The sequence below is a fragment of the Talpa occidentalis genome, unplaced genomic scaffold (assembly GCF_014898055.3).
Source record: "Talpa occidentalis isolate TD23 unplaced genomic scaffold, MPIMG_talOcc4v2.1 talOcc4.8, whole genome shotgun sequence".
Classification (NCBI taxonomy): Eukaryota; Metazoa; Chordata; class Mammalia; order Eulipotyphla; family Talpidae; genus Talpa; species Talpa occidentalis.
The window spans coordinates 110,053,709-110,070,107 of NW_023605194.1; the positions used below are offsets into that span (position 1 = coordinate 110,053,709).

General features: G+C 41.7%; 1 protein-coding gene across 3 annotated transcripts in view; it reads right to left on the reverse strand.

Annotated features, from left to right (window-relative positions):
- Positions 1–15,718: 15,718 nt before the first annotated feature.
- Positions 15,719–16,399, reverse strand: part of MMAA (metabolism of cobalamin associated A) — a 31,560-nt gene continuing 30,879 nt past the window's right edge. For all 3 annotated transcript variants that reach the window (XM_054690247.1, XM_037496440.2, XM_037496439.2), the window contains exon 7: positions 15,719–16,094. In XM_054690247.1, the coding sequence (XP_054546222.1) occupies positions 15,807–16,094 (288 nt within the window). In that variant the 3' untranslated portion in view covers positions 15,719–15,806. The remainder of the gene's footprint in view (positions 16,095–16,399) is intronic.

Here is a 16,399-nt window from a genome sequence, read left to right on the forward strand (position 1 = left end):
CACACCCTCGCCAGTACTTTTTATATGGGTCATTCTCATAGGTGTGAGATGATATTTCATTGTAGTTTTGATTTGCATTAAAAGCAGATTTCTGAGCTCAACACCAGCAATTATTTTTCAGTGGGATTTGGGCACAGGATCACCAGTGAGCCAGCTTCCTGACTTTCTACGGGAATCTTTTCTATGCTTCTCTTTGTATTTTTTTGACCAGCTAAGCAGACATACCCAAACACAGTTGTTGGACTTGGGCTTTAAAAAAAAATTATATAAATGGAACACTAATACAACTATTACACTATATATTGTGTCTGACTCGAATTGCTGTACACAATATTGTGGGTGTAAAGCAGAGTTTGTTCAATTCACTGACGTTGCTTGAATATCTCTTCTGCTGCAGACGAACAGCACTTGTTCCACATTTGGCTTGTTTTCAGTTTTCCCGCTATTTTGAGAAATGCTGCTATGAACATACTGTGCATGTCTCAGTACATGTGTGAAAATGCATTTCAGTTGGCTATCTACTTGGAAGTAGAATTGCTAAGTCTTATGGTAACCAAAGCATCCACTTTAGTAGATAAGACCAAACTGTTTTCCTAAAGATTTATATCAAGGCACATTCCCATCAACTATATATGTGAAATCTCATTATTCGACACCCTCATCATGATTAGTATTGGTGGCCTTTTTGATTCTAACCTTTCTGGAGGATTACTCCACATGAGTAAACTCACCATGGTTCTAATTTGCATTTCCTAGTTACAAATGCAGTTAAGTATCTTTTGATAAGTTCATTGGTTACTTGGATATCTTGACTTATGAATTCCATTTGAAACTCTCCTTCCATTTTTTTCAGTGGGTTGTCTTTTTCATGCTAATTTGTAGGTGTTCCTATATGTCAGCGTTATGAGCCCTTGGTCAGTCACTGAATTGAAAATATCTTCTTCTCCACGGCATACTTTAAATCTTTCATCTTGTCAAACAGAACTGCTTAATTTTAAAGCAGTCCAACTTATCTAACTTTTTCATTGTGGGTAGTACTTTTTGTGTTCTGTTTATGAAATCTTTGTCATACTCAAGGTCATCAAGATATTCTCTACATTGTCATCTAATGGGTTATTATTTTGCTTTTCACACTTAAATCTTTAATTCATCAGAATTTACTTGGAATTGAAAACATGGCCCTTCTCACTACCCTAACAGCCATGAATCTGTTTCTGGGCTCATTATTTTATTCTATTTGTCTGTCTGTACTTAATTGACATAATACCATTTTGCTTTAAATACTGAGGCTTTATAATAATGTACAGAAAATAAACCACCTACCTTGTTCTTTTTTGAGATTGTCTTATTTCCTGACTTTCTGTATTTCCATATAAATTTTAGAATCATCTTGTTAAGTTCCACAAAACACCAACTGGAATTGCACTGACTCTATAAATTATTTGGGGAGAACTGATCGTTTTCCAATCCATGAATATGGTTTATCTTTCTATTTACTCTGATATTTATTTCCTCTCACTAATGGTTAATAGTGTTCTGGGTGGAGATCAGGCACCTCTTCAGTTATATTCATTCCTAGAAACGTGATATGTAATACAACTTGATTCATAATGTAACTGGCATTTAAACTTGTTTTTTTCATTTTAAAACCATACTGGTGAGCACTCATTTTCTTTCAGATTTCTTGTTTCAATGGAAACATTCATGAAAATTTTGTATTGTCTTATACTTTATTGTAAAAATGTTTCTGCCTTCTGTTCCACATGCTTACTTCTCTATAATACTACACCAAACTAATGCTCCCTATTTGTCCCATGGACTTTAGTAAGCTCTGACACAGTGTCTCTTCCTTCCAAAAATATGAGCCAATATACCACTGCTTTTTCACTCAGGAATTTGTTTCTATAAGCACCAATTCAGAAACGAAAATCATTGCTTTTCAAGTAACTTGGGACTCAAAGTTATCACAGCTTTCATTTTTTTCTGGGTTTGTATTTCCCCTGAGTGACAATAATGCCAATTAAGAGTCCAAGATTGAGCTACAAATCAGCATTGCCTTAGGGCAGAAAGCTGCAGGGAGTCAGACCTCACAACATCCTGGAAGAGTGACCAGTTAGAAGCCCCTGAAGCAATAGGAGGTTTGCTCTCTGGTGGCTATGTTGCTAAAATAGATTTTTCACACTCTTACAAAGAGTGAATTAAGTGATCATATACATTATGGTGCCTCATCAGAATTCCAAAGAAAAGTGACTTGAGAATATTTTTTAATGGGAACTGACCATTTTCATGAGCAAACAAGTGTAGGAACCACCACTCTCAAAAACTCTCAGGTGGTTGAGCACAGGCCAGTTTCAATCACAAATCCTCTTTTCTTACAAAGCTCTGCAGTTTTCCATATAGACACACACCTCAAACTATTGCACAGCTTGGGTTAATTCCAAGGTTTTGAAAAAGCTATTTTTCCCCCCAGAGTTTCTCTGCTTTTATGGAGAGGTAGATATTCATAGTTTCCCTCTCCATATTCCAGAAGTTCTGGCCTTCAAAAGTTATTGTTATTAATGTACATGATAGGAATTTTTATCATTTTAGCGATTTTAAGTGTACATTCATGATGTTATATAACCATCACTCATATGTGTTTCCAGAAAATCAACCCAATAGAAACTCTATACACAATAGACTCCCAAATCCTCCCCCCCACCCAAGTCCCTGTCACTACAAACTTGCTTATTCTAGGCCTCTCATAAATAGAATCACCACACACTTAGTCATTTTGTACCTGGATTCTATCACTTGTTTGTTTTTAACAAAGTTCCCTATTTTTTTCCTTCAAAGCACAGGTGCTGTTTCCCAGCACCTGGCCTAAAACACCTTAGACAAAATAGGACCTTAATAAATATATAATAGTTAATGAATAAATAGTTTAATGAATCAACAAAGCATCAGAACTTCAAGTTTTATGCTTGAGACCTATCCCTGTCTTAGGGATTCCAAAATGTAATTATTCCCTTACTTAACCTTGGCAAACAACTGGAATTGATACTGGTGTTCCATAATTGCTGAAGTTCTCCATCACCCAATGCAAGATCTTTTTTTGTTGTTGTTGTTGCATTTTATGAATTCTACACATTGCTATGAAAACAGATGCAGGACCAAGTGATTAAGGCATCTACAAAGTTTCTTCCCTCTTGCACAGTATGTATATTCAATGTATATGGTGAATAAATAAGGTGAATGTAGAGTACTGTGTTTTGTACACCTTAGTATTTTCCTGACAACACATTTAAAATGATCAGTCATTTCATATTTTATGCAATAATCCCCCTTGAACCATTTTGATTTTATCACTGTGTAAAAAATGTCTTGGTTCAGTCTTACAAAATTTTAAACAAACAGTTTTTGCTCAGAACTTAAGACATTTGTCCTTGGGGCTAATTTGCTAAAGCAAATTTATAATAGAATCAGTATTTTCAAAATAAGCTGAATCTGCCCTTCATCTTCATTTATAACACTTGCTGCCTCCTAGCCTATAGTAGAATAAGCAATAGTTGTGCAAAGGATAAATTTACATTTCTGAGGTCCCCAAAATAACAGAAAAGCCCCACAGGCTTGTGCTCTTGTATGGTTTCCAATGTCACCGGCTTGCCTTTGTTGGAATGACTCACGATGATTATGCTCTGAATAATAAAACAAATTCAAAGTTCTGTGCATTGTCATCAGATGGCGTGTTTCTGCATTTTTTCAATTATTATTTTTCTCAATCCTGGTGAATGGATTGTTTGGACATCAGCTTACAAACCCTGTTCTTGGAGACGACCCTGGCAGCACCTAAAGATTCCCCTGTCTGGCCAAGAGGTGTCTCAAAATGCACAGACTTAGCAAAGAGACTTTCGAAGTTAATTGAATTGTCAACATACTGGAGAGCTATTAAAAATGCAGAGACTGTAGTTTGTTGGAATAAACCAAACAAGACATAATCAAAAAGTACTTCTGATACATTTAACTTCAAGCACTTTTTTGACGATTCTGAAAGGTCTAGAAGACAATGTAAGTAATATTTATTAGGGCATTATTTAAGTTAGTCTTCAGATCTCAAGTTGAAGCCAAAAATCCAATTGACTTTCAAATAGATTTCCAGAATTTGGACAAGATATATAACATTTAATATACAGAGGGACATATTTCAGAATGTATCTTCTTATTTTTCTACATCCTTACTTATGCTTTGTGAAGATTAATGCTCGGAACCCCATACAAATGAGGTCAGAAGGCTAGAAAGAGGGCCCCCCTGTGGGCAGATGACCACAGGACCCCATACTTTCACTTTCCACAGGAGATGCTCTTTCCCTACCTGGGGGATATAAGAGGAGGTTTTCCACAGGTTATTTATTTAGGGGGTTGTTGACCTTGGTTTGTGGGAGGTGCGTGGGGTCTGGCCATGAAGGCTCTCTCCAATCTGTCCTCTCTTCTGTTGTTATTTCCAAAATAACCCATTTTGCTGTTGGGATAATTGATTGCTTTTGTTTGAGGTCAACAAATTCACTGAGGTAATGGCCATTCTGATGACACCTGGGACTAAATGCCTCCTGGCTTTGCTGCATGTTCCCTCCTCCAGGCAGACGTCCTTTCCTTACCCCACCTTCTAAACCAGCTCAAAGAAATGGTGCTTGACTAAGATCTCTCCAGACACATGACACCCCTTCTCCCCGACACTGACAATGTCTCCTTCTCCCGTGCTGATTACTTATTTCTATAGCTGTGGTTAGCAAATTAAGAACCTATTTTTTTCCATGGGTCTATCAGAGGACTTCACCTATAGCAAACACTAAGAAAATGTCTAACACGTGCACTCAGCCATCAACAACACAGGTGGCGAAGCGGAGAATTTACTTTCGCTCTGAGCCAACTTTCCAACTCCTCAAATCTAGAAAATCTAGATGAGAAAAATGAAATTCTCAGAGGCACATCTTTGCTGAAAAGAGAACACAAAATACCTACAAGTTAACCATTACTCATTTTTATCTTTTTAAGAGGGTTGTTCTACATGACAGTAGGAGGACTAGGTAGAGAACATCATCAGAATTTCAGCCAGTGGCTGGCATCTAGCTCTGCTCCACGGCATTCACTCAGGAGAACACACACAATGTCTACAAAGCCTCTGACTGCCATAGCCTCTTCTGGAGCATTCTCTTCTATCTATAGTGACATATCCAGAGGCACAGGACAAAGACATCTTACTGGTTATACTCAGACCAGTACTGTTGACTGTAGGTGGACTCGTCCAGTTGTTTTTTTCCTGTAACTGCCTGCATAGGTGGTTACAGAACCATTTGGTTTCCTCCTGCCAAGAGGCCCTGTGTCTGATCAGATCAAACTTTTGAGAAGTAAGTGGGTGAAAGGGCAGAAGAATGTGACATCACCATGGACCTCTGCCCCAGAGAACTTCTCAGCCTTCTGCATCAAGAGCCAGTTCCTTCCGGCAGTCAGAAGTCATGGATGCTGTTCACTCCACTTTGTCCCTCTGACCATTCACAGAACACAGAAGCCTCACTCTCTGAAAGTTGCCCAGCAACAGATCACAAAAGCCCACAAATGCTAGCCCCATCCCCCCAAATTTGAGCCAGCAAATTTGTCAATAATACAGATTTTTTGGCCAGTGCTCTAAGTGACAGCTGAGGCACATGGGGACAGGAAGGCAGGTGGCAACTGCTTTTATAGCTAAAACCGGGATCCTGATGACAGAGGCTTAAGAGGTGGGAACAAGAGCACGCAGGACAGCCCTGAGCTCTCGTTTCCGCTAAAGACCGGCTTCCAAGGGTGGGAAGCGAATATGGAGCCGGTGATGTCAACAACAGCAGGTGACTCAATGCTTCTCATATGTCACAGAGCAATGGGGTTTAAGCTGGTTGCACCCCGAGGTCACCCAGGGCAGTGGAAAAAAATACGTGGAAGCTTAGGCCTCACTGATCACCCCCTCCCCGCCCCCACAGATTCTGATTTAATTCATCTGGAAAAGAGCCAGGCATTCAGTATTTTTAAAAAGCTTACTCTGGGAGGGTTCTAAAGAACAACCAGGGTTAAGAATTAGATCATCGGAGAACCACTGTGAAGCTTTTTTCGGAGAAGTCCTACATTCAAGCTCCTCATATGATTTCCTCCAATTTACTCTAAATCTGGTTTGCCTCTCCTTCACATCAATCAGCCATTCTTTGGCAACTCCTAATCTCTCTCATCAGTAGTCCTTTTATCAAGGCCTGCGACCCTCTCAACCCGTGGGCTTCTTTACAAACAGATTTCATGCCTCTCCTTATGGGGTGGGCGAACAGGGGCTCTGCCAGAAGAGCCATCACCAACACTTGAAAAAGAATCTCCCCAGGGGATTGGCTCAGAGCAGAAGAGGCCCCAGGGCCCACAGACAGCAGGCCTGAGGAGGGCCTGGGAACCTGTATACTTAGAGCACCCCAGAATTCTGGAACAAATGGACTTTTGAATAACGGGAACACTGCTCCAGGAACTGAATTTAAAATTCATTCATTTTTAATTTTTCAAAGAAAATTTTTAAGTGCAGATTGCATTTTAACAGTCCATGAGTTTCTGGTGTGTGTCATAAACCAACACGTGTATGTCCACATTAAGTTTACCATTCAAATCCAATTTCATTCTTCTCCATACGATCTATCCCTTTCACTTGATTTAGCCACCCCCCTCTTCCTTTCTGGTAATTTCCAATTTGGTGTCTAAAAGCTTGTTTTGTCTAATTTAGTTCATGCATTTGTTTTGTTTCTCTTTGTACCTGTGAGGGTAGGTGTGTCTCTTTGAGAATGTAATTATTTATAAGTAATTGTTAGTATTTTAAATTCAGTTTCTTTCCTTAAAACTTTGAAACTGTGGGCCTCCCTGGTGGTACAGCGGTTGAAGCACTGGGCTGCGAAGCTTCCTGCAGCCTCTGCAGCGCTGGTTCGATCCCCAGCTGCCGGCGAGGGTCCCACATGGCGCACAGACCTCGCCTGTCGCGTCCGCTGCTCCCCTCAGCAGTGTACTTGGTCAGTCTGCCTGTTCTGTTCCCGGCTCTGGCTCTGGTGAATTCTCTCACCCTCCCGCGCTTCTGACTATACCCAGTGCTTGTATAAATAAACAAATCTTAAAAAAAAAAAAAAAACTATGAAATTGTGAACCTAAGTTCCTTTGCCCTAGAAGGATTAAGCAGCTGTTTGCAGACCCAGGTGCTTTACTCAGGAGTTGAAGGAACCCTTAGAGAAACCAGATAAAATGCAGAGGAGGAGGGAACCACCACCTCGCCCCCCCACCTCGCCCCCGTTTTTTTCAACCCCCCAGCGCTGGGCAGCAGCTGCCTGTGAGCTTCCACCACAGCCATTCCAGCACGAATGATTGAAACGATTCTCTGTTAGCAACAAGTATTGTTCTAAGACAGGAAAATAAATAGGACAGACTGAAATATGATTTGGAGAAAGCACTTTTAAACTGTCTTCTCAGATTTTATGCCAGTTTATAAACAAATATGTAACAAAGTAAGCTCTTTGAAAATAAATAATTGGATACGTATACTTCATTACCACATTCCTGTTGATTATTTTTATATTACTTTTATTAACTTCCTCCCAGAATCATTGATGATATCATTTTAACAATTATAACCCCAACAACCAACTTATACCACTACATTAACCATTTAAGGGAAAAATGTCTAAAATTGGGTTTAGATGGAATTATAAATTAGTCCCTCAAGCTATGAAATGTTGAACCGATTTACTGAAAACATGTTGGAGTTCAACCTGGACTTACACATTGAGAGTCTGTACTAAAAACTTTCCTTTGTGCCTGACTGTTAAATGTGAACAACACCTAACCAAGAGCACACCGTGACAATGAACTCTGGACCGTGAGTGGGATTTAGTGAAAATGGAAGTTTCCTGAGGAAGTGGCCTCATGCCCCATAAATCCAGCAGGTGGCGCACATACTACCTGCTTCAGGGGCCCCACTGGCAGGCTGACCTTGACAGGCTGCTGTGGCAACACAGGCTGGTGATCTGACAAAGTGGTAGTGCTATTAACTAAAGTTTCATGGTTAAGCGTGTTTCGGTCCAGCTGGGATAAACACGTCTGTCTGCTGTAGGACCCGCTGGGCCCTCAGTAATTCAATGTGCATTATGACTCTGTCAAAGGTTGTCCATAGTAGTATCTCCTAACCTTACTGACCACAAAAGCCCTTTTGCTGGGAGCCTCTCTGGGAATTGCTGTTCTGTGAAACAGCCCAGGAACGGAAGAGGCAAGAAGGCTCTGCAGCTAAGAATTTATTGGATCTCGACTAGGTCTCCAGCCTAAACCACCAGCCTGGCAAGAGGGAGGATTAAGTCATTACAATAAAATTGTATTGAAGATTGGTCAGTGTTATAAAGGTTTCAAGCGTCCATCACTTCATATTGGCCTCTGTACATATTCCCTTGAGTTCACCACTAAAAGCCTGACTCTAACCTTCATCATGCAATTTACCCTTTTCACCAGATTTACCCAGCCCCTCTGCCTTCCCCTCTGGTTACCAGTGTTTTGTTCTTAACGTCTAGGAGTTTGTTTTTGTCTCGTTTCTTTTTCTACCACATAGGAGTGAAATGACACAAGGTTGATCTCTCCTCATCTGATGCATCTCATCAAACAGGAGTCACCTACACCCATCCATAGTGTGGCCATGTCAGGATCCTGCCTCTCCCCATGGCTGAGGAGGCCCCACCAGGCATCTCCACTGCCGCCTCTTTATACAGACACCCACCTATGGGCACCTGGGTTGTTGCCAATGCTTGGTCACTGTCAAGCAATTTTAAACATTGGGAGATGCCATCAAACAGTAAACTTACATAAATACACTTTATACCTGGTCATGTCCATGTAATTACTCCCTGGGTACAGCACTTGTCCCTTTCTACTCAAAAGACCATGCTCACACATGCACACACCAACACACACACAACACAAGCACTATTTCTATTTCTATCACCAGGGAATTAGCCATGTCAGACTGTGTCTTTGAAGGCAGAAGCTTATGCCATTTCAAGAAGAAACCCACAAAGAAAAATATAAAACCAGAAAAAGCGGAATTCCCTTTAAGTATCCATATGAAGCTGAAGTCTCATCTCAGCAAGAATCTGCTTCTTCCCATAGATGCCAAATTCTAATATTTGAAGAGGGATGGCCACCAGCTCAGTGAGCCCACACCGTGTTACAGTTAATAGTTGTTTGAGTCTGTCACTTGTAACTCATTAACTCTAGCTGTTGATCTTAGAATGATTTCCTCATGCTTAGCAATTGTGCGATTCAGAAATTTGTAGTCAGAACATGTGCTGTCGGTGGTCTAAAGGATACAGGAAGCAAGGAGCCAGTGGCAACAAGACCAGATGGAAATAAAAGAAGGGTAAAGTGCAAAGGAACAGGAAAAGGAAATTGATAAAATTAGTGAGGTGAAGCCTAAAAGGAAGGATCTTTTTTATTTCCTGAAATTTATTTTGGGTTATGTTTACCATTTGAAAACTGAAACTGGTTACAAATAGTGTATACCCTGTGATTCCAATTTTGCTTACTAAAGAGAGTGTATGTGTGTATGTATTTGTAAACAAAGGCCTAGAAGGCTAGATAGAAAAATGTTGATACTTACCACAGCTGAGTGGGAGGATTTCATGTCATTTTCATATTTTACCATCTTTTCTTTATTTTCCAAACATTTGACAATGAATCTATTTATAACTCATAAGCAGAGCCGAAGGGTTACTTTACAAAAACTAAAACAATCTTCCAAATCTTGCAAAAAATCTTTTAGGTTTGCATTTTTCTCTTCTTTGACTCTCTAGAGTCTTGAAAAAATACTCTAGATAAAGAGGTTGGAGCCAGTTCAACCAAAGATCATGCTTCTTAAACTTTCCCTCTGGTTCTAGGACCATCTGAGAGATGGGGAGAAACAGGCATGCAGCTCTTTCCAGAGGGTGTGTGTGTTGGGTAGGGAACAGCGGAGAAGGAAATATAAATGGGGAAGGATCATACATATCATGAGCCTCAAAGTGAAGAAATTTCAGTTAGTGGCTGCTGTGTTCTAAGGAAACCCTGTCTATTCCTCAGTATCCAAACTGTGTCCCTCCCCACACACACACACACACACACAACCAACAAGCAAAGACTCATAATAAACTTCAAAAATGAGCCATAATCATGAGGTCAGGGCTTTCTGAGTGTCACCATGCTACCTCCCAGGACAAAAGAGCTGATTTCTTCAGTTCCCCTAGAGACAGGGGGGAGGTATGTAGCTGCAAGGTGAGCTGCCTCATCTCTCCTGTACTATAAAATCAACCAACAACGTACAATTCTGCCTGGACAAAACTCTTAGCCATACATAGAAAGTATTATTAGGATAATAAGAATCCAAGTCCTATTTCCACTGGTCTTTTACTAAATCTCATTATATGCTGATTTGGGGTTTGCAAGTGTCGAGGAAGGAGTGCACACAAGATCTGGAAAGAGACTGCCCTAACTGGCCAAGGTTCACCTCGTCCCTACCGCCTCTGGACCACTCATCTGCACGACGGCAGGTCTATTACAGGCACAGGATTTAACACTGTGTCAGAACTCCCGGGGTTATGAGGAGAGATGCTCTGAGCTGAGAAACACACAACAGTATTTTCTCCTACAGAAATGTGGGTCTCCTCATACGTGCAATTTTAGGCTTCTCTGGAGAAGTGGATTAATTAGTAGATGTATTCCTGCCCTTTGATTTGTCCCTCTCTGTCAGGACTGTTGAATATGTAGCTTAAGTCTTTTTGGCTATGTATGAGCTTCATGCAGAATTTGTTCATTGATTCAATAAATATTTAGTGTGTCTACTCTGGGCCACTGAAAAACACTATTATCCTGCATCACATGGATCTAGTCCCTATAAATACAGTGATATACACACCACCTATGGCAGTTTTCCTGCCTCCCTGCTTAGGATTTGTCCACTGATCAAGAGCTGTTTATGGAACTGTACCAAAAGGTGCTTAAACAGCACATACATTTTATTGTGCGTACTTCCTAAATACTGGAAAGCATGTAAACCTTGTAACTTTGGTTGCTGTTTGGAGATACAAACACCTGGTACGATCTTTCTGTAAATTTTTTTGTTAAATTATTTCAAACTGAAAATTCATATTGCATATACTATTCATGCAAATGAAGCCTAACACACATTACAAGAAGCTGACTATAATAGGAGTGAGCTCTGTAAGGGCAGAATGCTGTTTATATTCTCTTTCCAGTACTGCTCTCTGCTCTCTGGAGGGCACCAGACATTATCTCCTCCAGGCAGGAGAGCCTGGAGTGGCCAGACATTTCACGATGGCTTCTCTGTGGCTCACAGCTAATTGCTTTAGAATGCCGCTGTAATTTCCTGAATCCCTCTTACAGGAACTCAGCCTCTCAGGCTTGTAAAATGTAGGTCCTTTGGGAGCGTCAGAGCCCAGTACTGAGTCCAATGCCAAGGTATGGTAGAGACTGTGGAGAACCAACAGAAGCAAGGTCTCTTGACAAGAGAGACATGAGGAATCTCATGTTCCTTTTGTTTTATGGGGTTTCAAGGTACTGAGGGGAGGCACAAAAGGGAGGTTAAAGAAAGTATTTTTATTTGGGGTGAGGGTGGAGAGTTTAATAAAATCTTTGCAGATGTTTCCCTCTTGGAGTTAGGATCAGGCAGGGGACTGACCATTTTAACAGAGAACCACACATGGGGTGGGGGCGGTGAAGCATGAAGAAGAGGACTTAAAACAGCAGGCTTTTGCTGTCTCCCCATCCTGGAGGCCAGAAGTCTGAAATCAGTGCATCAGCAGTGCCCTGCTCCCTCTGAAACACGTAGAACCCTTACACAGTTTTGGTTTTCCAGCAATCTTTGACATTCTTTGCCTTGCAAAGGCAATCTCTGTTTTCATCCTCACGTAGTGTCCTCTGTGTGTCTCTGTCTTCACACGACTGTCTTCTTATAAGGACACCAGTCAGGTTGGATTGGGGCCAATCCAACCCCAACATGACCTCATTGTAGCTAATCACATCTCAACAACCTCATTTCCAAATAAGATCACATTCTGAGATACTAGGGTTAGGACTTCTATCTTTTTAGGAGAACACAATTCAAACCAGAAAAAATGATGGTATATGATGTATACTCTACAGGCAACGAAATATTTTCAGAATCACGGACTTGAGTGATCTGTCTCCTATTATTCCAGGAGTACCCAAGTGACCAGAGGTAGTGGGAAGAAAATGTCTGGAACTGGCAATATCACTGGTTATAAAGAGGTGGTACTTCAGGTAAGCAGATCTTGGCTGGGACTCTGGTTACACCTGACTCTCCAGGTTTCAAGGTTCAAGAAAAGCCATAGACTTTCAGTTTGCCCAGTTCTTTCTAAGCTGTAAGCATGGGGGAGAAGACTCCCTGGTTCTGTGCATGTCAGAGTCTAGAACGTAAGTCCTCATTGCCTCCCTTCTTAAAGGCGGAACTTTGATTCCTGTCTTTGAATTTCCATGCAATCTCTACATTTAAAACCTATCTTCCCTGGAGTTGTCTTGAGCGGGGCAACCAGGCAACCCAAAGACATCCGCCTGAAATGTACTATCTGCCACGAGCCAGCTTCTCCAACTGTATAAAGGGGGCTAAATTAATCTAAAATCTCCCATTATAGTGGTCAATGAGACCACCCACCCCAGCACTCAAAGGGAGCTACGGGGCACCTCGAGATACACCCACCTAGATGCTGAGATTCATATACCAGGAGTTTCCTGAAGTCTGACTTAGGAGCGTTTGCCTTTATGAAGCCCCACGTGGAGGCCTTGGCTGCAGCACAGCTGAGCCCCACCACCAGAGAGTGAGACGCAGGGCTGGTTCTCTGCTCCACTTCCTAGGCATTACTAGCATTTCCCAGAAGCATCTCCTGTTTTCCAGGTGAGTGCAATCCTACAGTGGTTTTCACTGATTTTTCCTACATTAAAGTTCGAAGTAGGTAAAAGTTGGTATCGTGCCGGTGCTGTCCTCGGCCTCGGCCTTCAGTTTGTATATGCTGGGTCCTAACTGCAAGGGCTTATGGGAAGAGGTCAAGGCCATACTGTAGAGTGATTAGGAAGAGAAAAGTCCCTGTTAGGTTGTATGGTGATAGCTGATATTAACTGCAGTTGGAGCTGTCTGAGTAATTGCAGTCATTTTAATGCAATTTGGTGTTGTTTTAGCAGAATGTCAATTTCAGAGCTCAGTTAGGAACATAGCACCTTTTTAGTCATCCACAGAGATTAGTGGTAATTAAGTCTTTCTGACAAAGGAGAAGTCAACCTATAAGTTTTCTTTTTTCAGAAAAGAATTACCTTTTAAGATAAGGGAAGACTAACTCATTTCATCCTCAAAACCATCCTGAGAAGTAGCCACTATTTATCATTAAAGATTACATAGCACTTACTATGTACTTTCTGTGTATTAAATTAATATAGTCCTTTAACAACCAGTAGTGGACACTATTGTCAACCCCAGTTAGTAATGAGAAAATTGAGGGAAATTAGTTTGGCCAAACGAAAGTTAAGTGATGCTAGGTCAAAGAGCCCTCACTGATGTTCACGTGCAACATTTCTAATACCTGCCAATCACTGAGTGCCATTATTTTAAATATAATTTCTCATATAGTTCTTTTAGGAATGTATAAAATAGCTGTTCTTCCCTGTTGCACACATAAGGAAACTGGGGCACACAGAAAAGAAATGCCTCCCTCAAATCATGAGGCTAGACAGTAACAGAGCTGACATGTGATTCTAGATGTGTCTGAGTCAGAACCTGCACCTTCCCCGGGCCAGGGGTCTAGCATGTGGCACCACAGATTGGGGGTGGGGGGAGATGGCTCCAAGGCACTTAACACAGGGAGCATGGATTTTCCTTCAGGTTACAAATATTTTACTGTATTATACAGCTTCCACTACAGCCAATGACAGAAATAAAGGTGGATAGGATCTTAGAAATTGGTCTCTACATCACAGCCATGGCATAACAACATACAGGGAACTAGGAGGGCAGTTCTAATGCTTTTTATGACTATATTTATAACATTTCAAGTAGTTCAAACGGAGAAGAAATGCAGAGTTAAATTCAGGTCGAAATAAAGCCACCCTCCCTGCTTCTGCATAATGCAGCATGTGCTTCCCCACTACTTGTGCTGCTCCAGAAATGAGGGGTTTGTTACTCCACGGAAGAGCTCACACACAGTAGTTATGAAGCCTGGAAGACTCTGAAAACAAGGCTCCCCCAGAGAGGGCGATTAAAGTGATCTTATAGGAGCCAGGAGAACTGACCAGATAACCTTCGATGTCTCTCCTCACCCTTATACATGACACAGGCAAGCCAATGACACAGCTGTGTACATTTTAAATGTAAAGGAGAGTCTGCTAAGGTCCACTCAAGAAAGTCCATTCCAGATAGGAGGGTAAGCCACAATGAGAGCTGACACGTACTGCGCGAAAATATCCTAAATAGTTCAAAACATAGCATGTTGGAAGTTTCTGTGAAGATATTTCGTGCAGTGCAGAAATTTTATGGTTATAAATTAATTTTAGTCCAATGTACACAGTTATAACTGCTATTGCAAAGAATAAAATATACTCAAAAAATTAAAAGATAATGGTAAACTAGCATGAGGGCACAACAGCAGTAGTAAGAACAGGGAGGAGACAGGAGAGCAAGCAGCCTGAACCCTCTGGTCACCAGCGTGGTAGGGAAAGGACCTTCCTGAGTTCTCGCATATAATTCTCAGCCACCTTTAAGGTTAACATGTCAATTCCACTTACCAGTGTGGACACTGAAGCTGAGAGAGTAGGTTCGTTGCCCACGTTTACACAGCTAGTAAGGCATTAATGTAGGTTTAGTGTTGACGCCTGTGCAGTCCAGCGCCAGGCCCTGAGCGCTTCATCACCACACATGATTCCTCCAGGGGACAAAGCTGTTCCCCACCAGGAGGGGAACAGCAGACTTCTAAGCTGCTAATATGAACTCAAATGGCCAAGAACGAAGAGAAGTGAAATCCTTTGGTGATATCCAACCTGAATAACCCTGGAATCATTCTCACCCTACTTGGGGATTTGGGGGTTCACTCCAACTCCTGGGGATTAACGGTCCCACAGCTGATAATGCCAGTTTCCTTTGGGCTCCCCCATATGACAGGGGTCCACAAGACTCTCCCAGCAGACTGTTAACTTGCTTCACATCTCTACACGTTCTGACTGTCTCGTTACCCGTGTGCCCAACGGACAACAGGCCCCTTCACTAGACGTCAACAATGAATTTCAGTCTTAGAAACTCACTGGGTATGATATCTAGCCTTGAGTAAGACTTCAAAAATGTGGCTGTTCTTGCTTATATTTTCTCCAGAAAGTCAGAGAAAACAGAATCAAAGAAAGCATTTTGAGGTAGGAACTTTTTCTGTCCTCCTCAGCTTTCTCAGTTCCTGAGTGATGAGAAGAAACTCTCTCACAATCACCAAGCCAGGGTAAAAGGAGCAAGAGGCGGAGATGGGGAAGGGACACAGGTACCTGCACATGTGCCTGGCTGCCTGACCCTGGTCCTCCACGGCCCACGCTCTTCAAGTTTTCAAGCACAGTCGGCAAATAAAGAGGCCGAGGGCAGCGCAAAAGAAGCACTGAAAATAGAAGCATACAAGGGACTTTTTTTTTAATAGTAAAATACTTTGTGAGATGATATATACATTGTCTAGGATACATTTTCCTTTTAAAAGCTTTTTAAAAGCTTTTCATTTTCTGCTTTTAAAAGCTTTCACCAACAGGTCTGCCGCTAGTCCCGGGGACAGGGCCCCATCGAGAACCTTCTTCTCCATCACGGGGATCTGCTCCCGGACTGTGGGGTGGGTCCGGAAGTGCTCCAGCATGCTCTCCTGAATGAGACTCCACATCCACACCTTCTGCTGCTTCTTCCTCTTAGCAGCCAGCTCTCCGCTGGCCAGTGCAAGGTCCTGGAATTCCCTCATTTTATCCCACATCTCAGTGATCCCCTCTCCACTTCGGGAAGAAATGCGAATTACCTGTTGAAAGTGGAAGAACCAAGACCATTTTGCTTAAGATGAGAGAAAACATGTTCACAGGGACGCTGACATCTGTCATTATTAATTCTTACAGTCTATGGAAACACGCAAGGGACAAAAATAAGACCTTTCATTGCTGTGTCCGAGCAAACACACTGAGAAACCTACTGAGGTCACTTACCTGAGATTACTCAGTACATAGCAGAAGACACTGATTCAAGGTCAAACCTTTTAGCCCACAGATTTATTTTGACAGAGAACTGCCCATCTGACCTTCACAAGGGAGAAGGGCAAATACTAGGGCT